General features: G+C 25.0%; 1 protein-coding gene across 4 annotated transcripts in view; it reads right to left on the reverse strand.

The window, feature by feature from the left end:
* LOC135926108 (cholecystokinin receptor type A-like) overlaps positions 1 to 20695 on the reverse strand; it is a 24225-nt gene extending 3530 nt beyond the window's left edge. For 2 of the 4 annotated variants that reach the window (XM_065461798.1, XM_065461797.1), the window contains exon 1: positions 10471 to 10790. In XM_065461798.1, coding sequence (XP_065317870.1) covers positions 10471 to 10732 — 262 coding nt within the window. In that variant the 5' untranslated portion in view covers positions 10733 to 10790. Of the gene's footprint in view, positions 1 to 10470; positions 10791 to 16832; positions 16953 to 17150; positions 17292 to 17441; positions 17471 to 20576 lie in introns of those variants that run through there. The other 2 variants (XM_065461799.1, XM_065461800.1) reach the window with 2 other exon arrangements.
* Positions 20696 to 21467: the final 772 nt, after the last annotated feature.

Below are 21467 nucleotides of genomic sequence, written 5' to 3' on the forward strand. Positions count from 1 at the left end.
TGAGATTTAGGCTAGGTTTATTCATATTTGGGGCAACGAATAAAATTCACTTAAATGAAGTCATATCTTTTCTCTATTATATTATATATTTTGAATTATACCTACAAAAATACATATCGAATATTTGCATCATTCGTATTTGATTGATGATTTCAAATCGAATTATTTATACTAATAATAAAAACATTATTCGGTTTGGTTCGTCGAATATTCGATTCTAAAATTAAATTGTTTACAAATATATTCAAAAATGAAAATATGGATTAAAATTTTAAATGATTTATAGATGTAGAAAATAGTTAAAAATTCCGCAAAGAACATATTAAATACCTAAGAATAATTTCAAATTTTATGAATAATTTTATTTAAAAATAATTTTGTACAATTTGTGATACTAATAATTTTAAATATACGATATTTTCCTTATTCGATAATTTTGTTATTCGCTTTCGTAAATACTAAGCGAATAATGAATAATTTGTTTTGGTATACTTTGCAGTAGTTAAAAGTTTTAGAATAGATACAGATACATAGTCTAAAATGGGTCTAGATACATACACCACAAATTTATTATACTTATGTAAGGTGTGCATAATGCGTAATTTAAGATTTTATTGTTAAAATTGAAACTTCGAAGTGAGCTAAATATATTGAGCTGTTATCACATCTATTTACAAAATATATAATTAAAATAATTATTGTTAGATTTTAATAATACATATACAAAATATATAATTAAATTATTATAAATAGCTCTGATAAGCCGTCAAGAATGATGGGGATAACACATTTAACCCTTTATTTGAGGATGGGTAAATCAGAATTTTCCCCTTTATTTGATTATGGATCTCAGTAATCAACTTATCTTATATGAGTTGTGAATAAGAAATTTACTTTTATTTTGATGAAAGGTTATTTTGAGCTGTTATACTATCTTTATATATGTTAGTGAACTCTATATTTTGTACCTTCGTTATACATATAATTAGATCATATTTGTATATTTTCAAAATATCTATATTAATCATTTCTAAATTGTCTTTAGGTGCCCAATTAAAAATATTTTTTACATTTGTATTTGTAATTTAAGGCTTAAATAAATTAATCCTGCTAGCTGAGAGGTTTGTATACTTTCTCAAAAATTGTATTTATTTGCATAATAAAAAATATTTTAAACTTAATTTTTATACATTTGTATTTACAATTTAAAACCTAAAAAATGTAATCTTGCTAGATGAGGGTTTTGTATTTTAAAGTTAAGAAAAACTGCGAGAAAAGCAAAATATAATATATAATTTTTCTGTGTAAGCATAATACGTATGTAGCCTAGCTCAAACCTAAAACGTGAATAGAGATAATAAATAGATTAAATATTAATGCTAAAATAAGAATGGGGTTTTGGGTAGTAGAGGGTTCGATACTGGTAGATGGCAAAAAATTAACATTACACTGTCTCCTTAAATTTTAATATTTTTTAAAAAATTATTGACTTTGATGATTGATATTATTTATACCAAAACCCTGCACCCGGGCCCGGCCTAAAATTTTTTTTAAAAAAATATCCGGGGTATATTTTAAAACCAAATACTTGAATACGGCAGTATTAACTGTAAAAATCAAAAATAAATAAAATATATTTAAAAAAAACCCGGGCCGGGCCTAAATTTTTTTTAAAAAACAAACCCGCGCCGGACCGGAAAAATTTTTTGAAAAAAATCCGAGCCTGCCGAGCCAAAAAATTTAAAAAAATCCGAGCCGGGCCGTACAAATGGTACCTCTGCAGGCCACTGATTTATATCAACCAAGAGATGCCCAAAAAAATAATATGTTAAATTATTTGATTTCTTTTCAGAGATTGTCTAGAAATATTGATCTAAAAATTATTATATATGTTTTTAAATTAATATAAACAAAACTAATTATAATATAAAATTTTCATGTGTATGGCCATCCTATGAGTATAATAAAATTTGTCTGGTTTGTTTTTGTCATGAAATAAACTTCGACATTTTATTAAATGAATTTAATTTAAATATTATTATTTTTTATATTAAAAAAAGTAAAAAAAATTATATCAAAATTAATATTAAAAATATTTAAAAGTAGATACAGGTACCTCCAAAAGTATCGAGATCTATTTTAACAAAACTATATCCAGACACAGATATCACATTTTTATATCTAGATATATTAACAAATATTTTGTATCATAGATGTATCAAGAATTTTTATGGGGGGGGGGGGGCTTTTTTGCCATCGATATTAAAAAAAAATTGGACAAGACCCCTTCTTTGAATTGACAGGATCACATTTAAATTTTTTTAAATAATAAACTTTTTTCTCACAAATTTCTGTTAAAAAATTATTAATAGTTTAACCCTAACCCTATTAATATTAGATATGCTTATTTTTTTAAAAAATGATTAATGAAATAATATATTTTATTCATTTTATGGTGAGAGGAGTGTGTAGAGTGTTAAGAAAAATGTTTATTAGCTTATAATGATATTTAAAAAACTGAGACATTGTTAGTCATTTTGACCAGAAATTTAAAATTCGTATAGTACCCGGATAAAATTTTCTATCAATCCCTTGGGCTACGTTTTCGCAAGCAATTAAAAATAATGTCCGAATACGCCTATTTTATAAAAATAATGCCTTTTTATTAATTGCTCGTGTGTAATTATTTTGCTATGACACTCGCTTCTGTTTATATTGTTTGCAAATCTTTGTTAATAAAATTAACAATGAACAATTTTAATTGTTAGCAAAGACATGGCTTAATGCTAAATTTCTTATATTTATTTTGAATAGAGAAAAGTAAGTATTTACAATTCTAACATAAATTATGAGGCATAGGAAATTAAAACTAATAGAGAATCCTGACCTTGATAAAGAAATTGAGGCATTTAAAAAAGATAATTAAATGTTTAAGAAAAGAAAAATACCACATTATTACCATAATTTCAATCTAAAATAAATTTTTTAATTTAAATTTGATTTTTTTTTTGATTTTATAATTTCTTTAAGAATAAATTACGTTATAATCATAAGGTTATAATATATCATAAAATGATAAAGATTGAAATGACTTGTAGACTAAAATTATAATTTAGAAGTTTGAGTGCAGTTATAGTGGCATGGTTGGTGGGGGAAAAGCGTACTTATAATCAGCATTACGAAATGAATATCAATTTATTTTTACCATTATTAAAAATCATAAGAAATAGAAAAGTCACCACTGGTTTAATATTGTAACCTTATATGTTCCTTTATTTATATTTTATATGAAGATCATTATCATAATATAAAATTTTTGGATTTTCAAAATATCTTAAATTCTTAGATATTTTTTTATTTATATTTTCACTCAAGCTTTGATTTTATAATAAATAAAAATGATTATCTTGATGCCTTTTAATCTATTAGATTTCGACACTGTTAGACTATTGCTAACTAAGTTAATCTTTTCATCTTTATATAATTATTTCAATTACTATTTCCCAATTCATAATAGACCAGTGTGTTATAGGAATATATGGTTTACTTACATTATAAAAACGGTGATTATGGGCTCCTTCTCATAAAGGAATCTTGAGGCTCCTAAACTTTCCCCCTTCCAAATGGGTTGTGAGAGGATGTCTGGAAGGTTATTGTTATAGAAAAATAGCAGTAGATACAAAAAAAATCCAATGATATAACTTTGTAAAAAAATTATTAAAAAGTATTTCAATTCACATACTGGCATTTTACATTCACAGAATCTGAAATTTATATTTATTGTATCACATTATTTTAATTTAATTATATGTATGAAATAACTTGTAACAGGTAATCTGAAATTAAGATCCCGGAAAGTTGACCTGCCAAAGAACTTGGCCCCCGGAAAAAGCCCCCAAATATTTTTAAAAACCACTTACCCAAAAATAATATGGAATGTACAAAAAATAATAAAAATAAATTAAAACTCTGAGGGATATTAATATGTTCTCCATAAAAAAGATAATTAAAACTTTAGGTAGAGATGTTAGAAATAAAGCAAATTCAAATGCCAAGCAATCTTATCCACTATAAGAACCTATTAAATAATAAGCATGCTCATCCTTTTGATAAAAATAGACAAGTCGATTTAAAATCTATGATAAACATAAAAAGGAGGTCCAAAAACACTGGAGAAACCTCTTTAGATATTTGCCGAATAAGTTTAAATTCGACAAAAATATTATGCATAATGTAAGAGATTTCCAGATCTAGGCATCATCCATTAATTTTTGATAATTTGCAAAAGTGAATAATTACATTTATGAGGTTCCTCATACTTTTAAAAATCAGAATATTTTCGTTTTTTTTACTCAGATAATGAATGATCTTCTTACAAAAAACAGAATTATATTTTTTGAAAAAGATTAATCCCTAAAATTTTTATCCAAAATAATACCTTGGCATATGGGTGAAAATTTAATGTTATAGGGAAAAATAAAATCAGGATTCTTACAAAAAATGTTAGAAACAATTTTAACGAAATCAATGAAAAAATATTACAAAAAAAAACAAAACATACTGGAAAAAAACTGAGGAATTAAGAGATGGGATTCCAACTTACCGAATTTTCTCAACCACAGTTCCTATAAAATTCTATTTTTTCCTACGAAACTCTCTATCAAATATCGATTGCCATCCATGAAAATTTATTCCATACTTTTTAAAAATATATGGTTATGAGGATTTCCAATAGAGATAGCATTAATTATATAGATTGATAACAGATAGTTCTCTTTTAATATTATCTTATAAAAATTATTTACCACTTATCACAATGATCAAGAATAATCATATTGATAATCAGTCAAAAAGATTATATCCATTTTAGATGGGGAAATAATTATTTAATGTCCATACAAATTAAAGACTTCATAATTTCTTAAAGATATCGAGAACTATTTCAACATTGAAAACTTTTATAATTTATAAATATTGCTAGATCTTTTTGAATTTTCATTAAAAAAAAAATTAAATTATACCGAGATGGTCCCCCCTCTCAATGTTTGAATATAAATCAAGTAACTTTCATTTTGTAAACTTTTTTTTCTACCAATTAATCAAATCTTTTTACCAATATTATATTTTATAGATATTTCGGAGGGGGGACTAGAATTCATATGAAAATTATAATATTTTGTTCCCTAAATCATTTAACATAAAAATCAGACTAATTAAATTATATAAAAAAAAATTATGTATTCCATCATTGTATGAAAATACAATTTATATATAAAGTCAGGACATTAATAGGCCTCTAAATCAACGACTGTGTATCTAATTAAACTCTAATTATTTTGATCATATTGTAATCAAATTTGATATTTTGAAAAAAAAATTCAATTTAAGAAATGCAATAATTTCCAATTTAACAATAAATGAGTAAGTGGGGGTGGCATAATGTACATCAGAAAATCCTAAAGAGCCCTTAAAATTTGAAGCGGGAAATCAAAATTAAATTAACAGAACCTTTGAATTTAACCTTAAAACGAAGTCCACAGGAATCTTTTTTAATGGACAAGAGATATTTGAATTAACCTTATAAGTGTTTCGTAACATTATATGAACAATGCCATCCCATAAAGATTCATGCAAGTACATGTTTGTAACGCCTTATTTTGTTATATAAGCCCAAATTTTTATAAATTATAAAGACTTTTTAGGCCTTGTTTTAATCGGAAGAATTTTCTTGTCTAAAAGCTCTTTGAAACTGCCTAATCTGATAAATGCAATTTAGTTGTTTTAACAAAATTTCAATACTTTAGTTATTAATTTGAAATATTTCTACAAACAAATTTAACTATTATTATTTTTTTCTTATATATTCATAGAAATATATTATTGACAGGAGATATTTATTAAAATAATATCTTGTGTGATAATCTCTTTGGATATTATATAATATCCTGTTTATAAATTTTCTTTAATAGAAATGAATTTTAAGTATTTAGCATTATAGATTATAAAATGTAAAGATGAAGGAACTATAAAAAAATAAATTATTGGAGTGTAAACATAAATTATTGGAGTGTAAACATAAATTATTAGAGTGTAAACTTTATATATAATAAATCTATATAATATATAATTATGTTACCTATGAAGTGCATAATCAGGCAATACACGTATTGTTTCTTTCTTACCTAAGATTGTGTTTAAAAAACGCGCCTTGATCGCGATTTTAAATTTGAAAATCTGATCATTCTTCCCTCACCTCATGTCAGTATGTGTAGAATACCCATCCTTAAATTTCAGATAATTTTTGTCATGAATTTTTGAATCATTTTTAATTTATAAACTGGCAAGTACCAATACATAGGACTAAGATATTTCCTAATCCGGCAATATAATGTATTCGACTCATTTCAGGGTATAAGTAATTTATCCATTTATATTAATTTCCAATATATTTTTAGCTTTCACCTTTTTTCTGCCGATAAGCTCTTTCAATATCTCTCACCACTTTATGTTATTCATGCTATCTCTTTTATCTAATTTATTCTTCATATTGGCTCTAACTTTATGAGCTAATATGAAGAAATGGTTTATTAGACAAGTATCCTAGCACACGGCTGTCCAAGCCTGTCGGTGACCGGGGTGGCATTTCTAAGCTCATAAATTCATCTTATCATATGTCTTTAATCATCAGTCATCGAAGAAAAAACTGAAAATTTTACAGTTCCTTACCAGGATTGAACCTGGTACCTTCTGCTAAAAAAATTCTAAATTATCCTAGCTTAGATAGTATAGATTCAAAATCTACGCATATTATAAAGTACTGCAACTTCTATTCTGACCTAATAATTTTTAAGTGTGGTTAATTTATAGCCATTTTTTTTCTAAACTATTACATTAAGAAATAAACATTAATATAATTATTTTATTTATTATATAATTAAGATATTAAATCATATTTTATGGTTTTATTTTATATTTTAATCATATATGCAAAATTAAAATATTAAATCTAACAGCAAACTAACATAGTGTTAAGTTGGACACATATGTTAACTTAAAGATTATTTTGGAATTTTAATCGATCAGAAAAACCTTTGACTGATATTAGCATATATTATATTATATTTATTTCAAAATGTATGAAAAATAAAATATGTAAGAAATTACATAAACTAATTTAAAACAATTTCCAATTATAATATAAAGGAATAAAGATCCTAATATATTAGGATTTAACGTTCTGCTTTTTTCTAAAATGCAGCTGTCAGTTGAAATATTTTACTACCTGCTCGCTGAAGACACAAACATAGGGGAGACCACCCGCATGAATTTTGCTCATTGGCAATAAAATAATTATTTGAAATCATAAAATTAAACTGAAAGCACCTACATTAACCTACAAATATATTAGAGCCTTTTAGTTCCAATATTTAGGAATTATTATAAAAATTGCAATTAAAGTTATGGACAATTTTCCAGACGCATATTTAACATCACATTCGGCAAAATATACATAAAATATACTAAAAAATGTAAAAACAAAACAAAAGTGAGCAAGTTTAATAAACAAATTTAACAAAATAACATAAAATTAATAAGAGTTTTGTCGTCAAATTGAAGGGAGCATAATATCGGAAATTGAAATAATTTTAAAAAGTAAATAATTATGAATTTGGATACATTCATTCAAAATATTTTCCTAACTCATATTTAATAGTTGTTGTTTCCTAAACCTAATAATAAATATATTTTATTTGACAATACATCTGCCAAAATAGATGATTTATACCTATGAATGTACACTAAAAAGGTAAATCCTTGTTTTTCTTACAATCATGAATAGCTTGGATACATTCATTTATTCAGAATATTCCCAAGGCTCATAATTTATAGTTTTTGTTTCCTAAGCCTAATAACAAATATATTTATTTAACAGTACAACTTTCTCCATGATGGATTACTTATACCAGGTATGATTTAATTACACTAAGAATTCTATTAAAAAAAGGTAAATCCTATTTTTTTTATAAATATGATTAATAGCTGGGATACATTTATTCATTACTTCATGATCTTGTAGCCCACATTTAATAGTTTTTGTTTCTTAAGTCTAATAACAAATATATCTAATTAGGATGGAGTGAGATATCTTACTCTAATAACATAGCGAAAAGGGCTCTGTACCACCCTAATCATTATGCAATTGCCCAAAATTTTTTATCAATACCTCCTACTAGTGTTTCATCAGAACGTATAATCATTTTTTTGAAACACACACTCTAAACCAAGAAATAAAAAGGTAAAAATGTTGTTATCAATTCGGCATAACTTATACTTAATAAATCAGCAATTGTCCTCAAATATTCAATCTAGAAACATTAGATTTTTGGAGAAAATAGTTAATCAGAAATTGAAATATCAGATTCGAGTGATAATGGTGTTGGAATGGTTGATGATAGTACGAGTGAAATTGAGTTTTGATGAAGTATTTTACTAAACATTTAATGTATATTCTTATTATCAAGCTTGTTACTCGTTCCTATTAAAAGGATCGAATCCCGATCACTTTTCAAAAGAAAGGGATCGAAATCCAGGTTGACATTTTTTTTAAAAAAGAATGGCTATCACGATCCTTTTCTTATTTTATAAATTTCTGAAAAATTTTTATGTTCTATGCAATTAACTAATATAAAAATAAATTAAATATAGTGTAAATTTATAGTAATAGAATAATATAACTGTATTAATATATTTAAATCAAAATTAGCCTTTAAAATAATAAAAGAACTTATAAATTATTATCATTCAACATCCGTGTCAAAGAACATATTTAGCTTTACTAAACAAGCGCTCTATAGGAGAGTTGATGGCAAAGGTGTTATATTATCAGTAAACAAAATATCAATTAGATAATCATTTGTATATAAAAAATATTATTAAGGGAAAGCGCATTTTGCGAAGAATTTTTCAAAGAAAGTATTAGTTTTTTCTATACAATTATTTGAATAAGCATCTGCATTTAGCTGATCCTGCAGGTTTTTCAAAAACTACCAACAGATATTGGCAGATTGATATGAGGCCTATTATTAAATTATAGGCGAATTATTGCTGCTAATATGCTACTCTCACAGAGTGAAGGAAATCTATATTTTAAAAAATGTAATATTATTATCGGAGTTGAGGAAAAGGTAAAAGGTTATCATTTCTATCTCCACTTTAATAACTGTATGTGCATTTTCTTCTATATCTATAATAGACATTAGTATATATATGCAAAAATAATTTATATTTTTAATTTAATAAATAAAACTTGAGGTTGTATCAAATTCGTAAATGTTGTTGATAAGATTTATAAAAATATAAAATATGGTGGGGGATGCTAAAATATGTGGAGATAGATGTTTTTTAAAAAAAGAATTTTATTTAAATTTTTTAAATAAAAAAAAATATTTAACAAAATAATCTCGATTACGATCCTAAATTTAAGAGGAAATCATAAATCCGGATAAATTGCTAAAATTTGGATCGACTCAGGATCGTCGATCTTTTGATTTCGAGCCTTTAAGAACTCTGCTTATTATATTTATTATTTGCATTATAATTTATCTATTGTTACTTGAATATAATAAAATATAGTGAAAAGGTTGAAAAAGATTAGTTACAATTTAAGCAATCATGAATTCCCATAAATTTCCGTTAAATCAAGTTAACCCCATTCATTTTAATTCCCAAAATTCCCATGGGAAGATTACCGCAATAAAAATCCTGGCAATTTTCTAACCCTAGACACAATATTATTGGAGAAGATACATCCTTTGGAGGTAAGATTTATACGTCAAAATATAATACAATAAGAAAAACAAATTAACACATTATATAGTATATATATGGCAATCAAGCCAGGCCTATACTTAAAATTTTTTAGACGCTCTGGTCATATAATAAAGCGTTATATGATATCCCAGCTGAATATTTATTTTAATAATTTTTTTTAAAGGTTACAATTTTCAAAATCCAAATTGGAGAAATTTAATTTTTTGGTCCATCACTAAAAATCCGGTGTATAAATTTTAAATTTAAAAGCTGAAAAAAAATAAAATTTTAACTAATTTTTGCCCAAAATTTGAAAAAATATGTAATATTATCTTGCCCCAAATTTCGGTCATTGAAGGGAAATAATTTTATGGTTTAATTATAGTAGTTTATTTTTTATACACCTCGCCATATGATAAAAAAATGGTTCACAATTCCCACTTTTTGGTTATCTAAATTTTAAACTTTATAATAATTATTCCTTAAATTTTTTCAAAAAATTCAAAGTTTCTAAAGACTTTCTACATTGGATAATGTTGTCACTTTGACAGAGATAAAATCAACTATTTAAATTTTTTCATTCATTCTCTATAATATAATAAATATTGGTTATAATAAAAAGAATAATTTAATTTTATGAAGCCGTTTTTAATTAATAACCTTGTAAAAATGGTAGGATCCTACAGAGTGCCGCCCCGAATATGAAATTCTTAATAATGGAGCCTATGACGGTAAAAGGAAGGCAGAATATAGTGAGCAACAAATCCGTCAATGATATATTGAGTAAATAGACATTTGTGACCGTTCGCATACCTTTATGCTTCCAGAGAGTCAAAATTACTAAGAAATTTCCAAGTATCGAAAGAGAGAATATTGCGGAACTGACCGCTATTATCACAATTTGTTCCGCGCTAAAGAACATTTTAAGTCGAAGTGTTCTAAAAAATAATTTAAATACTTCTATATATAAAGAAACGACTGATAATAATATTAGGCATTTTGGGCATAAAAGAATAATCTTGTTTTTTATATTTAGAATTTTTTATAAATAAATGAATTCTTTAAAATATACAATACCTAGGAAAAAATCATAATTTATTTTTTCCTAAATATCGATTTCAAAATGTTGAATTTTTCATTATATACATAATAATACATTATATAATATAATCATTATAATTTTTTTATAAAAAAAGATGGCAATTCGAGTTTCATAAAATTTTCTAAAGTTTCTATAAAAAAAAAATGAAATTTTTAAACAATAAATTATCATATTTTAATTATTTAGCTCAACCTTATATGCAATTTATAATTCATAATTTATTGCAGATATAGTGATTTTTCTTAAATAAATATGAAAATTGTCAAACACTGAGAAATAAATTTCAAGAATTGAAATTGTTTTCAATTAGAAGATGTTTGGCTTTGATATTTTAACAAATATTTAAATTTCTGATATAATTCTTATTAAAAAAAATTATATTATACTCATGGGTGATATTTTTTCATTTTCTTATGAACATTCTAATATGCTCCACTTAATAACAGCACATTTGTTGGCGTTGACACATATACTATACTTTATATAATTATTACAAAAAAAGACAGGTATTATTGACGAAGTAATCGTTGTTATATACAACCTACCTGCTAGAATGAAATTCGGGGAAGAGAGGGGGAATTATATTATAGTGAGTAAGTTCTCTATGGTAAACCAATGAGTAGGATTAAAACAATATTTATGATAGCTGCGATTATAATTCTATGATAGTAGCAAAAGTGCAAGATGTAGGCGAAATTTTGGAGAGTAATAGTAATTTTGAGTTGGGTGCAACTCTTCCCCTTCCCTCGCCATGCCCGGGAAATGTAAAAAAACTATGATATAATTAAATGTATAAATTCTAAGATATTTTTAAATAAGGTGGGTGTAAAAGTAGACTGTTTTAATTATGATATTTATATATTATATAAGCAAAATAAATATATTAATGAATTTTATTTGTGGTTGTTTGGATTGCTTAGTTCTCTATCTCTGTATTTCACTAAATTGGATTGATTATCACTTAAATAGCTATATTATTCTTCCTTTGTTGGATCCACCGCCTTTCGGGCGACATCGCTTTTGGCCTTGTACGAATATTCTAAATAAGGTAGTTTGCTAACTTTCCAAAAAATATCTAGGATGACACCCCATTTGGTTAATAATAGTCGTTAAGGGGATCTATATTGCATTTATAAAATTTAGTTTTTCTTGCTGATTAAACTAAAAAAATTCTGATTGTTAAATGAATTCAATATTCCTTACACTTTGATTTGGATAAAGTTAGCTTTATCTTAAATTTTCCAATTTTATGCTTAATCAAATCAACGAAACTAAATAATTTCAAAATTTAAATACTTTTGTCTTTCGTCGAGGAATTTGGCAATTACGATGATTAAATGAGTGAGTGAACCTTTACTTAAATATAACGTGAACTTACTTTATATATCGCAGGAAATCATTTACCAATGATTTACGTAGGTGGGAATAATGAAGAGTTAAAAATGTTATTTAAAAGAAATTTATAGATATAAAAGAGTTTTGCTGATCGAAAAATTAAAAATCGCGTTTTTTCTAACGTAACATTCGCATTTTTTTTAAATTTCTGGACCCATTTGATCTTCAAAACGGGTTCCTTAGATAGATCACTAGCCATATGTGCATCAGGGTTATTCGCTATTATATTTTTGTATCAATATCAGTTTCCTTTTTTTTAAACAATAGTAATCTTTTAATAACCTTTATCTAGAAAAAATCCTGGATACGCCTATGGCAATATAAAATATAAAGGTGCATGTTAATTTGATGAGATCAAGTATTGAACTTAAATTTCCCATCTTCCTAATCTAGGTGGTGGAAATAAGTTTCTAAAATAATTGTACAGTGATTAATTTTGAATGAAAATAAGTTAGACACAATACTTGTCTGATTTGACCTTGATTCCTAGAAACTATTGATTAACTTATGAATTTCAGCTGGAGTAAGATCAAGATGGAGTAAGATCAAGCCGGAGTAAAATCATTGATGTGTTGTTGAGAGAGATTGAATGGATGGTAGAATATTATATAGAGGAAAAAAAGGTATATATTGTAAGCAATTCTGAAATTTTAATTGTAAATTTTATTGACTCAATTTTTTTTTTACAATTTACCAGAGGTTAATTTTCATGAGTGAAATATTTTTTCCCCTTGAGATTTTCCTTCCATTTTTTATGCAATGCAGAATTTTTTAAACAAAAATATATCCTTATTTTTCTATACATTTTTTAATTTGCATTGCAATAAAGGTAAAAATTTATTTTCACTACTATTTTATTCTCAGCCGAGTTGTTAAAGTATCTAGATATCATTTTGAGGTATCTGTATCTATTTTTATATACCCTTTGATATAATTTTATTTTCCGTTTTCTTATATTAAGAATAATATTTGAATTAAATTCATTAAATATTATTATGATTCTTTATATTATACACAATAAATGCCGATAACATGGTAAATTTTAAATTTTAGTTGATTATCTATTAAAGTTTCTAACTGATTGCAAATAGATAACCTATAAAAATAATCAAATAATTAAATATCATATTTTTTAAGTACATAGAAAATATGAATAAATGATATAAATTTTTACACTTATCAAATTTTGATTTTTTTTAAAAAATGAAATGAGTGTTAATTTTTTTTAGTATATTTAAAGATTAAACAAATATAAAGTTGTGATTCAATAATTTTTTTAGATCACTTCAAAATTTGAATTTCATCGATAAAGTCTTAAATTAGACATTAGGCACACCTTATATAATTATTATAAAAATATAACCTGTGAAAATTTTATCTGTATGCAGATACTTGTATCAGATATAAACACATTTTTAGACAATGTATATGTATCTATATCCATTTTTAGACATGTATCTATATCTGCATCCATTTGAAAAATATCTTTTAACAACTCTGATTCTCGGCGAAATATTTGCACTGAACAATGATTTATGAATAAACCTCGTATTAAAATTTGGAATCAAAATGTCGGACATTATCTTAACTACAAAAAATTTATTTTTCTAAATCGAAACTTTTTTTAAATACAAATATGGCCAAATTCAATCATTAATTTAAAACTATTTCTTCTTTAAAGATTAAAATATAAAGCAATTTTTATTATTTAATTAAATTTTTATAAAACTCTTTGCCCTTATCATAATATATAATTTTAAAAAAAAATACTTTTACAAAATTTTAACAAGTTGCCGATATTTTTGAAAAATAATTCCTGATTTTTGTAACATTTTTTAATCGATATTAATTAAGACTGTTGCGACGTTGCCATTGCGACAAATAATTATTATAAAATATAATCATCTAATTATTTTAATATTGAAGTGTAATACTATATAGGCATTATTTGTAGTATTTGATTAGTGCTTAACAAAACTAATAAAATTATTTATTACATCAATAATAAGGCTATAATAAAGATACATTATAAATAGTTTAACGGTTGGTAGATATCAATAGAGTAGATGTGGAGAGAAAAAGGTTGCCTAACATGCACTAAATTTCATTTGGGCTGAAAATATTGAATATTTGTGCAGAACATTTTTTTAAGCTCGCAATACAAAAAAGGACTAAATTTTTTATATACATTTCAAATTATTTATTTTAATTTGGGGTTACAATACTGTAGTGGCACTAAGTTATGGCAGTGCTCAGTGGTGACCAGGATTTTCATGGAGGGAAGTGGATAAAAATTTTAGACCCGCTTTTCCCTCCTATAAAAAATGGCCTAGCAGGTAAAAAACTTTCTAAAAACTTTCTTCTCATTTAGAGTTCGAAGATCATTCGATATAATATAGCCGATTTTCTGTAAAACTACTTTTAATTTGTCTGACAATTGTTTCTTATACATATTATATAATGTCTAATTACATTAATTTTATATGTTTTTAAGACACATTTATGCCTTAAAAAATTGCCAGTATCGTTTTACATTTATATACCATAAAGTTTTGGTGATTTTTCCATATTACGAAATTTTTTCCTCCAATGTGAAAATAATATCCCAAATTTTGCTCTTCCTATTTTCTGGAACTTTTAATTAGATATCAAAGTCTCTTATTCAGTTGACACTTCCAATTTTTAAATAATTTCAATTCAATTTATTTTATTGCCATCGAAAGATTTTTAGTTTTCAAAAATATTCCATTTTCTAAAACAATTAAAAAATATATTTTATAATTTATAATTATAAAATTTATTCATAAAGAAACAATTTCAAAAATTAAAACATCCTTGGTTCACAAAAATTCATATTCACGCTCAATCAGCTTGGAAATAATTTTTAAGAAGCCAGTACCTAGTAATTTAAAATATATTCACACTAATCCCGTTACCTGTGTAACACATAGTTTTAAGACCCGCGTACACTTTTAATTGTAAGTACTAATTCTAAAATATGCTAATATTTTCTGCTTTAGTAGTATCTGGTCATCATAAATGAAAAAATTATTAGTAACAAAAGTTTTCCAGTCTTACGCTTAAAAAGCGACTGAAGGCATTAATCTAAATTTCATCAATTTTACAATTGTATATAATTTAATCCGTTTGACAGATAGTAGAAAAAAAATTGGCATTATGCTAGAATGAAAAATATAAAAAAAACTATACACTAGAGCGCGCTGAGGGCCTGATTAGTGCTTTTAATTCCTCACTCAAAAATGAGAACCGCAAAAAGAAACTAAATTATAAACAAAATATAAATTACGACGTCAACTTTAAGCAAGAAGTTAGCCTAGTTTTTGGGAAAATAGAAAACTTATACCAAACCATTAAGTAGGCTTTATTAGAACATTTTATTGTTTTATTCTTTTTTATGGATGTTTAAAGGGGAAAAGAATTAAGGGTAAAAAATAGAAAATTGTTAAAATCAGTATCTGCCGAAATGGAGAATATAGAAGTCATAATTATCAGGTTGTTAATATTTTTTGCCTTACTTATTAATTCTTTAATCAATTTCGCCAGCCACAAAAAAAGTAACCGAATAACGAATAAAATAAAAACTAAGATATCACTCCTTAAGCGCGCAAAGTCATCCCAGGGAAGCATTATATCTGATATTTATGTCAATAATTAAGGTGTATTCATATTTTTTGGTGCTTCAACCCGTTTGGTAGAAAGTTTAAAGAAAAACATTGGAAAAATAAAAATAAATTGCCAAGAGTCATCATGTTTGGAAGAGGATTATAGAATCAATGAACAATATATAAGGCATGATTGTATCTACTAATTCATCATTCAGTTTTTCTAATTATTAAATAAAAACCAGTTATAATAGAAATAAAAACTTCAGTATTTTTTCGGCTGCTGAGTCTTAAATATCCAATTTTAAAATACGATTCAAAAATCAATTACGTCTAAATACATTAAAGTTTTTCCCCTATTCAAAATATTTTTGAATCTTACGTTATGATTTTTATAAATGTTTGTTATTTAGTATATGTTTAACAATTATATTATTAAATTTATTTATATATATCTAATTTAACAATATAAATTATATTATTACATTTATTTATAATTGATTTTTTTACAAAAAATTAAATATTTTTAAAAATAATTTCGGGGTTATGAGAGGGGGGGGGCTATATCCCACCTTGTATGCCACTGTCACCGCTCTAAGAGAAGGATAATTTATTGTTTAAAATGGCATAATGGAATGTAGAGATTAATTATTTAAAAAAATACTGAACTTTATGACTAAGGTACCTCTTATATAGATAGTTTAGACTTTATAATAAGACAATGGCTTAACCAGATCCAAAGAAACGATGGAAGATTCACCTTTTTTTAAAATTAAAAATGGTTTATAATTGAAAGAAATCAAATTTTAGTTTTTACAACTAATATTTCTATACAACATATGATATAAGATTTTAAAAAAAAATACGATAAATTAGTTGAAAATTTTTGTCCATATTGATACTTGAGATTGTTTGTTTGACCATCTGATTAACATTTGTTGAATCGATTATTGAACATCTTTTGTGAAGCATCGTTGTTCGAACATTGTTTGTTGATTTGCTGTTTGTATTATCTTATTTCTCTTTCAAAATTTTATATATATATTTTTTACAAATATTTATTTATAATAATAATTTTCTATGTCGTAAGTCATATTCTCTCTTTTGAACTTGACTTTGAATTTTCAAATTTTGATCTTGAACTTGAACTTGTTCACTTTTTCCCCTCTAAAAATTTTTTCAGTATTATTTTTTGTTATATTCGTTGCTCTTTTCTTTACTTGATCTAAATGTCTCCGTCCATTATCTATTTTGTACGTTATTTAGCCTGAGTCATATCTTTTTCATTGGTTTGTTAGTAGCTTGTTATCCTTATCGTCTAATCATTCGCTTGAACATCATCCTCACATTAGCTTGTTCATCTCGTTATTTATTATCATTTTTATTTATTTATAAATGTTTGTAAATATATATTATGATCAATATATCTCAAATAAAATAATTTTGAAATAATTGAAATGATAATGGAATAAATAATTTATCAGAATCATTCATAAGAATAAGAATCATACTTTGGAATATAGAATAATAGAATATTTGTAATTGTCTCTTTTTATAATAATTTTTTTTATTTATTAATTAATTATTTTTATTTTTAAATTTTACTCCTTTATTTTTCAATTTAAACAATTTATATCATAATTTATCTTCAATTTGTTCTTTATTTTCAACATACGATCTCCATATCATACTCTTAAAAACTTTTTCAACATCAAGATATTTAATCACCTTGCCTCTCTTTTTAATATTTGTTTTAATTTTCTTTATTTCCAAAGTTTTTTTAAATTTTTTATTTCATTATTGTCTTTAATCACTATTATTTAGTGTTGTAAACGAACGCGTTCAAAATGAACGCGTTCGTGAACGAAGTTCGTTTTTTTGAAAAAAGGTGATGAACGGCGTTCCTTTTTTTTGACGAACTTTGAACGTGAACGCGTTCCTTTTCTTTGATGAACGCGTTCAATTTTACGTTCGTTCAATTTTAAAAACACTTTTTATTTTTATTTATTTGAAAAATTAATATTAATCCGCATTTTTTAACAAAAAAGTCTTATATATTTTTATTTATTTGAAAAATTAATATTTAATCCAATTTTTTAACAAAAAAGTCTTATATTTTTTAATCAGCTGTTTTTACTTTTTCCTTTTTCATAATTAACGTACCATAGTGCTACTGCTAGAGAAGATAAGATTAAAGTTTATTAATTTGAATATTTTATATTTTAATTTAATAGATTAGCATTTGCATGGATATAAATATTTCATCATCAGATTCTGAAAATCAAAATTCAATATTAGATGAATTAGAATTACCATGGCCCAAATATCAAAAATATTTCATAAAATCAATTCCGAGATATCCTTTTTATTTGACGAGGAAGAAGAGGGCAGATTGGAGGATGATAACATAGCTCACTTTTTTGAAACAATGGATAAAACATTAAATGTTTTTAATAAATTCCCCCTTTTAAAAGAATTGTTTATCAAGTATAACACCGCAATCCCTTCATCCGCCCCTGTTGAGCGAGTTTTTAGTATAGCTAACGCTGTATTAACCGACAAGCGTTCATGCCTATCAGATGAGAATTTTGAAAAGCAATTATTATTAAAAATTAATAAGAAATTTTTTTTATCGCTCTATTATATTGTATTTATAATTATATTATCAAAATAAAACTATTATTTTTTATCATGGCTAATATATTGTGTTTAAGGCATTTATTTATATTAAATTAAATTTAAAAAAAAATTTATCATAAAATTTAGAACGTATGAACGCGTTCATGAACTTGAACGCGTTCCTTTTTTTGAATTTGAACGTGAACGCGTTCGATTTTTGTCAATGAACGTTGAACGCGTTCGATTTTTTTAAAAATGTTTACAGCACTACTATTATTTTATCAATTGTTATCATATGATTTATTTCTTTTAATTTATAAGAATTTATTTCTTTTTTAACATTTGGTATTAATTTACATAATACAATTTTATTCAGGTTTTTATTATTTTGACTTTTAAATTTTTTATTAGGATAAGATATATTATTTGATCTAGATTTTTCATTTATCTCTTTTACCTCTTTATAATTATAAAAACATTTTAATATAGATATTGCTTCTTCATAACTTGAATTTCCATATATCGGTAACATTGTGTCCATAAGCAAATATAAGTCATCTGGTAGATTAAATGTTAAACTCAAAACATCTTTCATGGTATATTAAATACTCTTCTGATTCATCTATGGATTTTGTTTTATTCTTATTGTCCCATATAGGTTTATTCATATTTTAAATATTTTATTATATTATTAAAATTTTATTATATTTATTTTTAATTTTACATTTTAATCATATCTTACGTGTTTTAGAATTAAATTAACATCATTTTCCATAATCCTCTTTCGTCTAGTTTCACCATGTTCCCGTATCTAAAATCATGCTGCCACCATAATAATTTAATATGGAAGGCGCAACTTACAAAATTAAATTTGTATTATTTTTTATTAACACTAAAATATTTAACATTTTGTGCTTTATATACATTTTATATTTACATTTTTACATATTAAAAATAATAAGTTTTTTAAAAGGTTATATAAAATAGAATGTCGACAAGTTCATCCTTATATTTTATAAAAAGTAAAAGAAAATTTACGAAAAGGTCATTTAATTTTAAAAAAAAATATAAAAGTTTTAATATTCAAAATTTATATATTAACAATAATATTTTGACTTTTTTTGATTACTTAAAGTTTGAAACCGGAACTAGAACCTGAACCCTTTAAACGTCAAATTTAAGAATCAGTATCAGAATCTAAAGCTCACTTAAAATTTCAGGAACTGGAACCAGAACACTTTTTAATTTATGATCCAAACTTGGATAAATTTTTCAAATTAAAAAAATTTTCCACTAATTTGTTTTTTCAAAATTCTAATCTGATATGTAAGAATGTTTCATATTTAAAACAGGATTCACCACAAGCAAAACAGGAACAGAAGTTGGGGTTGCCATTGTTGTAGTTAATGGATAAGGATTTTATTTTAGAAAATAATATATATTTTTTAAAATTTAGTTAAGTTCAACAGAACCAGTTCAGATCAGACAACTCCAACGGTAAAAATATTTTTCAAAAAAAGTAGCCAGCTACATGCAGATCGGCTTTAGAAACAAAATAGAATATGGGCAGTCGGGTCAATATGAACCCCTAATTCTATAATGTCATTCTGTCTGCAGCCTATAACTTCTTAAAAAGTCGTAGAACAGCGATTGACTTTCTACTTTGTCTATTTATCATTTATTCATTTTTTATCTTTCCAAGAATCTTCTTTTAAATCCTCCACTAATTGATCGTCAATAAAAAGGAGATTCTGGAATTTTGTTCGGAGGCTTTTATTCTAGGGTTTCTATCGATTTATTTAAATATAATATAGGGTATTTGTTTTTTATCTTTTCGATTTGTGATGGTTTTAGTTATCAAAGGCCACAATAGTGATCATAAAATATAATGTAATAAACTATTTAAAAAAGAGTATGGAAGTATACACTAGTCAGAAATGGAAGCATATTGAATGAAAAATATTTGAAGGGAACAGTTGAATTAAAAAATTATTTAAAAAAAAAATAATCAAACTATTAATTTTAACCTTCATTTTGCATACATTGCGTTTTTGCGTGCTTTTCGATCCTTTGCTTGATTTTTTGCCTATATTTAGCTTAGTTGATAGTTTTGCGTTCTTTTTGCATCGTTTTGCTTGCTTTTCTGTCATATTCCATAGTTTATAATATTTTGAGTAATTTTTGCATAGTTTAGTTCAGATCAGACAACTCCAACGGTAAAAATATTTTTCAAAAAAAGTAGCCAGCTACATGCAGATCGGCTTTAGAAACAAAATAGAATATGGGCAGTCGGGTCAATATGAACCCCTAATTCTATAATGTCATTCTGTCTGCAGCCTATAACTTCTTAAAAAGTCGTAGAACAGCGATTGACTTTCTACTTTGTCTATTTATCATTTATTCATTTTTTATCTTTCCAAGAATCTTCTTTTAAATCCTCCACTAATTGATCGTCAATAAAAAGGAGATTCTGGAATTTTGTTCGGAGGCTTTTATTCTAGGGTTTCTATCGATTTATTTAAATATAATATAGGGTATTTGTTTTTTATCTTTTCGATTTGTGATGGTTTTAGTTATCAAAGGCCACAATAGTGATCATAAAATATAATGTAATAAACTATTTAAAAAAGAGTATGGAAGTATACACTAGTCAGAAATGGAAGCATATTGAATGAAAAATATTTGAAGGGAACAGTTGAATTAAAAAATTATTTAAAAAAAAAATAATCAAACTATTAATTTTAACCTTCATTTTGCATACATTGCTTGCTTCATTTTGGATGATTTTTACATTATTTTTTGTTATTTTGCGAGCTGAATTACAGGGTTCTAAACAAGACAATGCCGTATAATACATTCGCGGTAATATATTAGGGGAAATGCATTTTTTGCGATAAAGCCAGTTCACATTAGCAAAT

The sequence above is a fragment of the Gordionus sp. m RMFG-2023 genome, chromosome 3 (genome assembly GCF_954871325.1).
Source record: "Gordionus sp. m RMFG-2023 chromosome 3, tfGorSpeb1-WG-v2, whole genome shotgun sequence".
NCBI classification, from domain to species: Eukaryota; Metazoa; Nematomorpha; class Gordioida; order Chordodea; family Parachordodidae; genus Gordionus; species Gordionus sp. m RMFG-2023.